The 13,112-nt window shown below is 47.1% G+C and overlaps 1 protein-coding gene across 6 annotated transcripts in view; it reads right to left on the bottom strand.

The window, feature by feature from the left end:
* Positions 1-2,516: 2,516 nt before the first annotated feature.
* The window catches only part of ZNF592 (zinc finger protein 592), a 56,786-nt gene continuing 46,190 nt past the window's right edge, over positions 2,517-13,112 (bottom strand). For all 6 annotated transcript variants that reach the window (XM_017960875.3, XM_003901330.5, XM_009210822.4 and 3 more), the window contains 6 exons: positions 10,402-10,578; positions 9,967-10,126; positions 9,566-9,853; positions 9,231-9,343; positions 8,464-8,599; positions 2,517-6,604 (listed from right to left, as the gene is read on the bottom strand). In XM_017960875.3, coding sequence (XP_017816364.1) covers positions 6,074-6,604; positions 8,464-8,599; positions 9,231-9,343; positions 9,566-9,853; positions 9,967-10,126; positions 10,402-10,578 — 1,405 coding nt within the window. In that variant the 3' untranslated portion in view covers positions 2,517-6,073. The remainder of the gene's footprint in view (positions 6,605-8,463; positions 8,600-9,230; positions 9,344-9,565; positions 9,854-9,966; positions 10,127-10,401; positions 10,579-13,112) is intronic.

Raw genomic sequence — 13,112 nt, 5'->3', positions numbered from 1 at the left:
ATAATCTGCGTGCCTCAGCCTCCCAAAGTGCTGGGATTACAGGCGTGAGCCAAAATAAGAGCATTTTTAAAGGCCAACACATGACACAACAAACCAACTCAAGAATTCACCTGGACCTAGGACCCTAATGAAAAATGCCTGGTGACAGAAGGATTTAAAGATGCTTGGAAGTTATGAAGCAGACCAAGTTCAAACTTCAAAAGGCTTGACCAAAAAAAAAAAAAAAGCGAGGTACCGTGGCTCACACCTGTAATCCCAGCATTTTGGGAGGCTGAGGCAGGAGGATCCCTTGAGCCCAGAAGTTCAAGACCAGCCTGAACAATATAGCAAGACCCCATCTCTAAAAAGATAATAACAAAATTTGCCAGGCATGGTGGCACACACCTGTAGTCCCAGCTACTTGGGAGGCAGAGGTGAGAGGAGCACTTGAGCCCAGGAGCTTGAGGTTGCAATGGGCTATGATTGTGCCATTGCACTCCAACCTGGGTGACAGAGCCAGACCCTGTCTCTTAAAAAAAAAAAAGTAATAAAATTTAAAAACTTATAAAACTTAGGATGATTAACAAAGAGACTTTAAAAAAAAATAGGTACTCATAAAGAGCTAGAACTCTGAGAAAGCATAAATACAATGCAAACTGAAAAACAAATAAATGTAAATAAAAATGATATTGTCTTGGAGGGGCTGAGTAAAAGGGATCTTTTCCATTTGTGTATGCAACTAGGTCAAAAGTAAACAAATAAAAAAAATAAGCAACAGAGGAAATACGAGTTCTTGCCTTTGGGAAGGTCTATTTTGACATGAACGTATATAGAATGAGAAGATAAAAATCAAGATCCCCAGAGATATAAACCAACCCCTTCATTTGACAGATAAGAGACCAAATGACTGTCAGTTACAGAAATGAGACTGCACCCTAGGGCATCTGATTACTAGTCTGATTCATATTATGACAATGATCTTCTCCATTCTATTACTCCACCAGTGAGTTTACTCAAGAAAAAAATTGGGTTAAACTCCCAAGGAAATAATTCTGCAGAAGCAAGAAGCTATATGCTCAGGACTCTTCATTGCATTGATGAAGTAGGGAATTTAAATGTTAAACAGGAAATGGTCAATTATATTGATTTGGCATGATCAATAGAACTCTGAGAAAGCATAAATATAATGCAAACTGAAAAACAAATAAATGTAAATAAGTGATATTGCCTTGGAGGGCAATATCAAAATTGATCAAAATCAAAATACTGCCTCCAAGGCAGTATTACAATTACTGAATTATTGAATTCAATTATTGAACATGATGATTTAGGCCGGGCACAGTGGCTCACACCTGTAATCCCAGCACTTTGGGAAGCCCAGGTGGGCAGATCACGAGGTCAGGAAATCGAGACCATTCTGGCTAACACGGTGAAACCCCATCTCTACTAAAAATACAAAAAAAAAATTAGCTGGGCGTTGTGGCAGGCGCCTGTAGTCCCAGCTACTCAGGAGGCTGAGGCAGGAGAATGGCATGAGCCTGGGAGGTGGAGCTTGCAGTGAGCCGCGATCACGCCACTGCACTCCAACCTGGTCGAAAGAGCGAGACTCCGTCTCAAAAAAAAAAAAAAGAAAGAAAAATAAAATGATGATTTAAAAGCCATATAGAAACATGTACTGGACATTTTCCGCGTTCAGTGGAGAAAAGTAGGGTACAAAATCAGAGACAGTATACTGTTAGTATACTGTCTGAGTGTGAATTCCAGCTCTGAGTGTGAATTCATCCCTGAGTGTGAATTCCAGCTCTGCCCCTTATTAGCTCCATGGCCTTAAGGAAGTCATTTAACTACTCTGAACCTCGATTTTACTGTCTCCAAAAGAATAATAATAGTATGTATCTTACAGGATTGTTGTGAAGCTAAATAAAAATGAATGTGAAAATAATGTCTGCCATATAGAAATGTTCAATGTTAACCACTGATACTGTCATAATTATACCATAAATTCAATTATGAATGTGCTGAAAAAGGATTGGAAAGTTATAGGCAAAAATGAAAACAACTGCAATGGTAGGAGGAAGAGATTATAAATATGTGTGCTTTTTAATTTTCTCTAAAATGTTACATCATTTTCCAATAAAGAAAAAAGCATTTTAAGTAGGAACCTTAAAACCAAGCATTTTAAGTAGGACCTGGGTCTCAACTTTTCCCTCCAGGGGCCCAAGACTTCCTGTGCCCAGTTCCTAAGGCTCCTGTGGCATCTGTTGGAGAAGGTGAATAGTATCCTGAACCCCTTAGTCAGAACACATTCTAGAATCTAAAAGGTGCTGTCTTGATCAGATCAGACCCCAAGAGAACAGCAGTAGCTACCAATTGAATCAGATTCATTCATTCATGCAGGCATTCACTCATTCATCCATATAATTTTTGAATCACTGTTATATGCAAGGAACTTTTAAAGAATTACTCTGACCCAATGTATGAATTTGGAATAATCTCCAAAATACTATATAAGAAAGCAAGCTTCAGAACACTGTGTATAGAATTCTACTATTTGTATTAAAAATAGATATATAAATATACATATTTATAAACTTGTAAATGCATAGAATTGCTCTGAAAGGATACACAACATATAGATAACAGTGATTAACTCTGGAGAGGGGACTAGAGGCTGACCTCCATGGGGAAGCTTACCATTTATTGTATACCCTTTTGTATTGTGGAATGTCTTACCATGTATATGTATTAATTTTTCAAAACAAACAAAAAATAAAAGAAATTGCCTGGTGCTGAATATACAGTGGTGAACAGGACAGAGGTTCCTCAGTCTTGGGGAAGGCAAAGTTTTGAGCTTACTAGGCCACAATTATTAATTTTTTTAAAACCAGACTGTTTACATAAGTTAAGGGGAAAGTTCTTTCTACAACAATTAGCTTATAATAATTCAGCATATCATTTTACAGAGATAAAGCAGTTGGAAAATAAATACTAAGTAATTTGTCAAGTCTTAGAGTGTATTAAGTTGTAGTTTCTACAAGGGTAGGGATCTTATCTGTTTAATTTGATCAGTAGAGCATTCACTGCAGCATAATGTGCAGATAAACGCTTGTTACAGCAAGCATTTTCTGATGATGACAAATGATAGCACAACCATTTAAAAAAATCTTGCAAAAGAAAAAACCAGAAGATATTGGACTCTGTGTTCCCTGTGAGGGTTAGGCAACCTTTTCTAGATAGTCCTCAAAAAATGATGGTGTTTAAATGGCAAGGCAAATCCCAATGAGAATGAAAGGTTGTAGAGATACCACATGTGTTTTGGAATGTCACAGCGTGATGCTCGAGGCCCTCCTTGGGGTGACAAGGCACAGACGGACTCCAAAGAGAACCTGGCACTTGGCGGGGCACCCCAACTGCATGGGAAGTAGGAAAACAATATCTCGGGGGCTGCAAACCACTGACAAGCTGGCAGCCTGTCAAAGCAGCCTTGGTCACTAAGGAGCACAATGGTTGACAGGCTTGACTCAGCACCATCACTACAGGTGGCCTCTGCACATCGTTTAACCTCTGTAAGCCTCGGTATTCTTCTCGGTAAAATGGAGGACAACTGTGAGATCTTTGTGAGGATTAAAGGAGAGAATCACTAGAAAGTGTTCAGCAAGACGCTGGGCACACAAGCAGGGCTTAAAATGCTATCTTCACTCTTACTAAAGAATGGCTAGGTGTCTGGGCCACTTTATAACTGCTAATCAGCATCTAAGTCCAAACAGCAGACAAAATGTGCTCCACCCTCCATGCCCTAAGGTCAAGTAAAGATTTTCCCACATTCATATAGTGTTTTACAAACTAGAAAAGACTTTCACATTCATGAGTTCACAAAAGCCCATGAAGCCAGTTGGATGGGAATTACTAACTCTATCGTGAAGGGGAAGAGAGAGTGAGGTTAAGGGATTTGTTAAGAGCTGGCTAAGGGCAGAATCCAGGCCAGGACCCAGGTTTTCCAGGGAGTGGCTCAACATTTTTCCAACTCATGCTCTTCCCAGGAAGGAGATGTATATCTGGGGTCAGTACAGGTGGCCAAACCTGCAATTCTACCATCTCTGCCTGCTCTCCAGCTACCACTGTGTCTGAGCAGGAAGGGTTCAACCAGTCATTTCAAACCCTTCCATCAGCCTTCTCTGGAACCTGTTCCTGTGAATGGACCCAGGGTACAGGGATGGCTTCCTGCAACTAGAATTAAGCATGGGACAACAGCTACGGCAGGGCTAGGTCTGGCTTTGCAGGTAACTGGAAGCAGGCCTGGGTTGCCCCACTGCCAGTATGGGAGACAGGGAGGTGGCAGCCTTGCCAGGAAGAGCAATTATTAAAAGGGTGCAGACAGTGAGAGTCTCTCTGAAAGTGAGGCAACCTTTCCCACTGCCATTAGCATTTCCACTAAAAACTTGGCATTTGATAGAGGAAAAAAATGTATTTTTTTCAACTGTGAAAAGGCCAGGCATATTTATCTGACTTAATAATTTATAATTGATATTTAATGCCTCCTTGAAAGATGACCTCTAGGCACCCAGCTAGCACCCTCTTCCCTTTACTAGATCCTGCTGGGCCCAGCCCCATGCCACCTGGGTTAGAGGTCACAGGACACCTCCACACAGCCTGTTTCTCCTGCTAGGGTGGGCCCTGACTCCACCATCAGTGAAAAGACAGCCAGTCTTCCAAGTCTAATCCCAGTTCTGCCACATCTGAGTTCTCTGTGGCAGCAGCACTGCTGTAAGAAATAAGAAACCTCTTGAATGCTATAAGAAAATTATAAAATTCCTCTTCTCCACCCCCTTTTCCCTTTTTACCAGTAAGGGGTTCTGTTAGGTTGAAAATCATGTGAAGGAAAGATGAAGGTGCCCAGAAAATTTCGATAGGCCCTAAAGCCAATGCCACTAGCCTGGGGGAGATCTTAGAGGTCTCCACATGGTGGAGTCCCTCCTCTCACCCCTTCAGAAGGTCTCTAGAGAACTAAGAAGTACAGGGCTCCTGGTTTCCTAACCACAAGCTCCAGAATCTAGAGAAGACCTTCCTTAGACAGTAGGAAGTGTTGTCCTCCCTCAGAGATGGGACAAACAGGGGAAGTCTGGGAAAGACCCTTGGGTGGAACAGGGTGGGGCCAGGCTCACTTGGAGAGGAATACAAGAGCCTACCTGCATGGTGAGAAGATTTTTTATTTGAAATATAGTCTGAGCAACATGAGTGTAGCCAAGAGGAGGAGGGGCTGGCCTGCCTGGGGCAGCAGCCTCTCAAATGGCACGAGAGCAGGAGTACAAATATTCCAATGTCTGTGTGCCCCAACCCCACCTGTCAGGAAAGGCAAAACGGCAGAACAAAGACCCACCCACAGCGCCTTCTCAAGGAGTCTGGCTCTTGGTGCCTGCCTGCCTTTGCCTTACCTCCTGCTCTCCCCAGGTTCCAAACAGAGGTGTGCAGCAGAGGTTTCTCCCACCCCACCCACAGAGACATGATGAGCCAGTGTGACAATTAGTTCTCAGGACTATTTTGAGGGAAAAGAATCAAAGACAGGGAGGAGGGGCAAGGTAATCAAGGGCCCTTGCCAAACCAGGCTAGGCAGAGCTCTCCCAGAGGGACTGTGTCAGCACCCCTCATTTCCCTCCTTCTCAGGATCTAAAGGCAGGAAGGAGAGCTGGTGTCTGCAGGAAAATAGAGCTCTGAGGAGCGCCCTGGCTGAAGGCAGCAAGCGGGAACCTCCCAGAAGAGCACAGCCACTGTGGCGTTCAAGCCTAGTTGACAGCATTGGGGTTGGGCCACATAAGCAGCTTGGGGTTGGAAGGACACAGACAAGAGATGGGATACCAAGAAGCAGCACAAAGCCATAAATAACAGAAGCAAATTCAGAGCTGTGAGGGTCCTGGCCAACCCCACATTTCCTGGGGCTGGGGGATACCCAGCACTGGCAGCTCAGGGCAGACACTACTCCAGGGTACAACCAGCCACACTCTCACCGGGGGCAGAGCCTTTTATTTTCCACGGTCCGCACGGCAGGTGGAAGACGCTTTGGCACCACCCCTGACCATGCACACTGCAAGGTCTCCAGTCACACCTGAGGGGATAGTGCGTGGCTGTCCTGGTCCTGAGAGGCCTGTGGTTGACTATGATCATTGTGGCCACCATCGTCCTCAGGGGCCTGGCCCAGCAATCTCCTCACCTCTGGGTCAGCCAACAAAGGCTCACCGGCACATTCTTCCAGTCCATTCTCTCTAGTCTCCATGGGCACCTCCTCCCCGGAGCCCTCCTCTGGCTCTGCCACCTCCACTGCCATCTCTGCTGCCACCACCTCCTCTTCCTCTTCCTCCTCCTGGTCTCTCACCTTGTGGACAATGAAGAGGTGGCGGCTGAGGGAGCTGGCAGAGGTGTAGCACAAACCACAGAGGAGACATTGGGCTGTGGAGCTGTCCGCCTGGTGCTGAGGTATGTGGCTCTGAAACTCGAGCCCCGAGTCTGTGGCAAAACTACATTTCGCGCACTGAAAAAGGGACTTGTGCCTTTTCGTGGAAGAGACGGTTGCGCCATTGCTGGTGCCTGGAGCGTCCCCTACTCCACTGACTGGTCTTTTCAGATGGTTCACCTAAAAGGAGAGACAGCGTGAGCACAGTCCAGGCCAAGCCCTGGACATGAGCCCCCAGAGGTAACCATGAGTCCAAGGACTCAAGGAAAGCACCACCCCGGCCAGGGTCACCCTAGCCCTGAATGTTGGTTTATGTTTGGTTTGTTTCAATTCTTTGTTTGTTTTGTAATGTAACATATGCATGTGTCACAATACTCCAAAGGCATGGGAAGGGTATAGAGACTATCCCACTCCCCAGGCCTGCTCTCCAAAGAACATATTACCTGGGTTTGTAGCTCCTCCAAAAGGTATCCTATGCATATACAAAAACAAAACTATTGTCTTTTGCAAAATGATGGCATGCCATGCATACTTTTCTTTTTATTTTTGAAGCAGGGTCTCACTCTGTTGACCAGGCTGGTATGCAGAGGCACAATCACAGCTCACTGCATCCTTGACCTACTGGGCTTAAGCGATCCTCCCACCTCAACCTCATGAGTAGCTGGGACTACACCTGGCTAATTTTTTTTTATTTCATTTCATTTTTGAGACAGGGTCTCATTTTGTTACCCAGGCTGGAGTGCAGTGGCGTGATCACAGCTCACTGTAGTCTCGACCTCAGGACTTAAGCGATCCTCCCACCTCAGCCTCCTGAATAGATGGAACTATAGGTGCACACCACCACATCCAGCTAATTTATTTACTTATTTATTGTAGAGATAGAGTCTCCCTATGTTGCCCAGGTTGGTCTCGAACTCCTAGGCTCAAGTGATCCTTCCACCTTGGACTCCCAAAGTGATGGGATTACAGGCATGAGCCACCGTACCTGGTATATGCATGCTTTTCTTCACCCTGTTTTGTTTTTGTTTTTTTTTTTTTTTACTTAACAACATATATTGGAGTGTGTCTCCATAGGAGAACATAGAGACTTCATTCTACAGGCAGCACACTAACCCACTGTGGGAATGAGAAGTCCCCAATGGCTGACATTTAGCTGAGTTCCATCTTTGTTACTGCACACAGTGCTGCAGCAAACATCCTTTAGCAGACTTCTTTATGCCCAAGGCAAAAGATCTCTAATAGATAAATCCTAGAAGCAGAATTGCTGGATCAAAGGGTATGTGCATTTTGGGGGAAGGGAGGATATGCATTTTACAATTGGACAGGTTTCGATACCCCCAGCTCCTATGCATGAAAGGGCCTTTGCCAACCACTGACTTGCCTAATCAGATGGTTCTGATTAGGCAAGAAAGTTTTAAGAATGCCCTGAAACTCCAGGCAGCTCTTAGGGCTTCCCAGACACCCCTGACCCTTCTGTGGAACAGCCCCCCTACCATGGTGTGGAGAGAGGCTGCAGTGAGGAGGAAAAACCAGGCTGCTCCAGAAGTTCACAAGAAATGAGAATAGGGCATGGGACAGGGATAAAGTCATATGGCAAGGGGCCAGGATAGCAAGTTCTAGGCCTGGCTCCTCCTATAACTAGTGAGAAAGTTGGGGGGTAAGTTGGTCAAACATCATTATCCTCATCTGACAAGGTAGTCCTACGTGCACACGCCTCAGGACTGCTGTGAGACAGAAAGAGAATGGTATGTGTGAAAATGTACCAACGTCCACAGAGCACAGCACACCCCTACAGAGGGGGCCATGGTGACAGGGAAGCAACAGTAACAACAGGCTGACAGGCCACCTTATGGGTCTTTGTCCTTATCCCCTACTTGTGTCCAGTGCCAGGTGGGTCACACAGGACTAGAGAGTGACCCACATTGAGGGAAGCTGTCACTCTGGTTGCTCCATGGCCACAACAGTAGCCTTCTTAATGCCCTTCCAGCTCCAAGCCTCACTGAGCAGCCAGCTCCAGTGGGCAGGGAGCCCATACTCACCTGAGGGGAATGTCCACCTGGAGGTTTGACTTTGGACGTTTGGCTCAAATCAGGGTTTCTGATGCCATGCATAAGGCTGATGTGGCTCTCCAGGAGGGAAGGCCGAGGAAAGCTGGGGCTGTCCTCTGTGCAGTACCTGCAGAAGCACAGCAGAGAGGTCAGGTAAGTGCCCGGGCTGCAGGCTCCCTCAGTGCTATTCACACCAGGGCCAGGAGGGAGAGAGTCTGGAGCAGACTCCTGGGCTGGCTGGTGCTGGGATCCTCAGAGAGATTCAGCCAGCAGGTCAGCCAAGGTGGCAGACAATAGCACATTAGAATACTTGCATTCTTGACACCTGGCCCTCAGCCACAATCTCACTGAACACTCCCTGATGTCACTGCCCACAGACCCAAGTGCTAGGCTAGTAGTCATAGTGAAAGGGCCTGGGTATATCCTAAGGCACAGGCAGATGGTGTAGAAGCCTCTCAGTCCCAGGGGTGCATGGTCACATCACCATCCCTCCTCTTAAACCTCAGGGTGCTTCGTGACTGATGGGCTGTGCAGTCCTGGGCTAGAGAGTGACACGGCAGGGCTCAGGAGCTACCAGGTTCTGGAAGCTGATTTCTGACCTGCCCCTGATTTCTGACTTAGCTGCAACTTCTTCCAGTTGGAATTCACTTCTCTCTTGTCTTAGACACCTGATCTTGCAGCAGAGAAAAGACCCAGTGGTGCCATGGACAGGGTCTTTTGAACCTCAGGCCTCCTCACTACCATCCCCAGGGACTCACCCGCAGGTGTAGACCTTCTTTACTGTGTCGTGGTTGTTGCGGATGTGTTTGCGCAGGCTGTTGGGGGTGTGGAAGGATAGTTCACACTGCCGGCACGGGTACCGCTTCAATGTCTGAGGAAGGAGGTGGCAACACACAAAGCATCAGAACTGTAAGATAGTTCTGGGTGCATCTTTCTTCTCAGATGCTATAGGCAGAAAGGAGGATAATCCCAAAGACCTCAAGATCTGTGGTACCCACGCTGCCCAAAGCGCCAGGAACACTAGGAGTTCTGGTCTCACAGAAAGAAGTCCAGAGGACTGGGCTCTGCATTGTGACTGTGTGGCTGCACTTACCCGACCGTGGCTCTTTTTCATGTGGGACACATAGCTCTCCCGATCTGGAACCCATTCCTGGCACTCCTGGCAGGTCCAGCCAGTGTTCCTCAGCCGAGGCCTGGCTTCCACTCTGCGGTGGGCTTCAGGCCTACCCCAGCGGCCAGAAGGCAGGGAGCTGCTCCGAGCAGCCACACTAGTGGCTGGGGGCTCAGTGGGAACTCGAGAGCTGGGGCGGCTTGAGGATGTGTCCACTGAAGACTGGAGGCTTGACAGCTCATCCACATTTCGGGGAACACCGTGAGTGCTCTGAGGATGGGGAGAGCGATTACTGACTGGGCAAGGGGAATGATGCACAGAGTCGGACCCCCAACCTGAGGCATGTGCCCTCCTCCCCAGCCTCCTCCCACAAGGCATCCCACCTTGACATGTTGCATCAACTCCGGCTTCTGCACGAACAAGAGTGGGCACTCAGGGCACTTGAAGACGCCCACCTGCGTCTTGCTGACATTCTGGTAAAAATGCTGCTGAATGTGCCTCTTCTTATTGAAGACCATTTCACAGGAGCACTTATAAATCAGCCTGATGAGACAAGCCCCAGGGTGTGAGGTGGCCAAGGCACCACGCAGCCCCTCCACCCATCTCTGCTCTCTCTGAACCAGGGTCAAGTTTGGGAAAGCACTACCCAGGGGAGCAGCCAATGTGGATGCTCCCCTGCGTCAGGACATCCTTAGTATGACCCCAGGCACCTCTGCCACTAACCCTAGCTCCCTCACCCATTCCTATGCCACCCACTACAGCACCCAGGCTACTCCTCTCTGCCCCACAGGGCCTGCTGGCCCTGGAGCTGCACTCACTGAGAGGGTCTGTGGGGCTGGGTGGGGTGCTGGGTGGCACTGTGGTCCGCGGTGCTGCTGGCAGTCTTGAAGGCCATGGGGCAGAATGCACATTTGTGGAAAACCTGGCAGTGTCGCTCCTGGATATGGCTTTTCAGCAAGGCCAAGGTCAGGTGGACGACACCACAGTGGATGCACCTAGACAAAAGTGGGGTAGTGTGGGTGGAGCAGAGGGAGTACCGGACCCAGAGGCGGTGCTGCAAGAGGAGGGATGGAGAAGAGGAACAGAGCTATCCAGGCACCTTCTCCCTCCCTCAATCACTCAGACTTCCACCCTCCACAAGTATATCCTGAGGGTCTGCTTGCTACAGTCTGGCACAACGTGGCCACACAGGGGCCCCCAAGCCCAAGGCCATGCCTTGTATAGAAGGGAGAAACCCCAACCTTCCCTGCACTGGCCAGAGGATATTCTGCCAACCAAAAACCTGAGCCTACCTAAGAGAAGTCGGTGGAAGTGGAGAGGGAATAAAATGGTTCAGTAATGGCATAAACAGTATTTAAGTGTGAGACAACTGCAGAAGTCCAAGAAATTCCAAAGGAGGCTGCACAAAGCCCATGCCTTCCCACAGGCTGGTGGTACGAGTAAGCAGGGATGGCCACTTAACAAAACATACAGTCAGGCAATGCTATGCTCACCAAAACAACAACTACATTAAAACAACCCTTAAAGTCCAGGAAGAAATACTCCATAGTGTTGTTCACTGGAACTTGTTGTGATGAAGGAATGGTGAATAGTTCCACTGGGGCAGGCACACTAGGTCACGCCTGTAATCCAAGCACTTGGGGAGGCTGAGGAGGGTAGACCATACGAGACCAGAAGTTCAAGATGAGACATGGCTGACATGGCAAAACCCCATCTCTACTAAAAACACAAAAATTAGCTGGGCATGGTGGCACGTGCCTGTAATCCCAGCTACTCAGGTGGCTGAGGCAGGAGAATCGCTTGAACTCGGGAGGCAGAGGTTGCAGTAAGCCAAGATTGTGCCACTGCAATCCAGTCTGGGTGACAGAGCGAAAACCTGTTCCCTGGCTGGGGGGAGAGGGGGGAAGCTCCACTGTTCATGTGGCCATGTGGTTATTTCAATTAACAAAATAAAATAAAAATTCAGTTTCTTAGTTGCACTGGCCAAATTTCAGGCACCCAGTAGCCACAAATGGCTGGTACTATACTCTACTGGACCACATAGCTCAAAAGTGCTGTGATACCTTCTTAGTGGAACTATGGGGATAACTTTTCATTTCTTTTTCTCCCTACCAATTTGTATTTTCCGAGTTTTGTTTGGTGGATACATCTTTTTTACAATGCATAAATAAGATAAACAATTGTCTTAAACCATTTTTCTGAAATTGAGGCCATATGGAACTTGTTTCAACTTCACAACATCTCTCTATAAATACTGCCTTCCCTTTTTTTGATATCAGAGAATAATATGACCTGCATCCATAAGATTACTAGTGACCTGCATCCATAAGATTACTAGTCCCTTGGCCGGGCGCGGTGGCTCACGTCTGTAATCCCAGCACTTTGGGACGCCGAGGTGGGCGGATCACGAGGTCAGGAGATTGAGACCATCCTGGCAAACATGGTGAAACCCCGTCTCTACTAAAAATACAAATAAAAAAATTAGCCGGGCGTGGTGGTGGGCGCCTGTAGTCCCAGCTTCTCGGGAGGCTGAGGCAGGAGAATGGCGTGAACCCGGGAGGCGACGGAGCTTGCAGTGAGCAGAGATTGTGCCACTGTACTCCAGCCTGGGCGACAGAGCGAGACTCCGTCTAAAAAAAAAAAAAAAAAATTACTTGTCCCTTTCCTGTGTTCAGTCTTTCCTCCTGCCTATGAACACACACAGGTCTCCCCTACATGAGGAAACATCTTTCCCCTCTCTGCTATTTCTTTTTATCTTCCTTTTGTGGCAATACTGTCTGCCCTCATAATATTGACATCCCCATAGGCACTAAAGAGAGGCAGCTGCTTTGCTAAAATAAAAGGCATGCCTTCATTTAAGAATTCTTTGACTCCTGAATGTTACCCTTCATTTTACTACATATATATATACACACATATATATATATATATATATATATATTTTTTTTTTTTTTTTTTTGAGACAGAGTCTTGCTCTGTCACCCAGGTTGGAGTGCAGTGGCACAATCTCGGCTCACTGCAACCTCTGCCTCCTGGTTTCAAGCGATTCTCCGTCTCAGCCTCCCAAGTAGCTGGGATTACAGGCACCTGCGACCACACCCAGTTTACTTTTGTATTTTTAGTAGAGACAGGGTTTCACCATGTTGGCCAGGCTGGTCTTGAACTCCTGACCTCGGGTGATCCACCGACTTCAGCCTCCCAAATTGCTGGGATTACAGGTGTGATACATTTTCACAGTCCACATAAATCACCACAGAATCCTGAACAATCTTTTTTCTTCCTTGTATGTATTGGAAGGGAAGGGTAGAGAATCACCTTCGAAAATTTAATTAGCAACGAAGAGCAGCCCACAGAACCAGAAAGCTTTTTGCAGTGAACTCCATAGAGCATTCATTACTAAATTTGTGTATGCTTTAAATTAGGGCTTCTATACAAGCTACTTACTTAATTTTCCTTTCTCTCCTGCTAAACAGAAGAGTGAAACCAACTTCTAGCACACACAAGTATTTCCACACTACAAAGTATTAAG

This window comes from Papio anubis, chromosome 7, assembly GCF_008728515.1.
Source record: "Papio anubis isolate 15944 chromosome 7, Panubis1.0, whole genome shotgun sequence".
NCBI lineage: Eukaryota > Metazoa > Chordata > Mammalia > Primates > Cercopithecidae > Papio > Papio anubis.
Note: the sequence above shows the minus strand (reverse complement) of the source record. Positions and strands in the feature narration are given on the sequence as shown.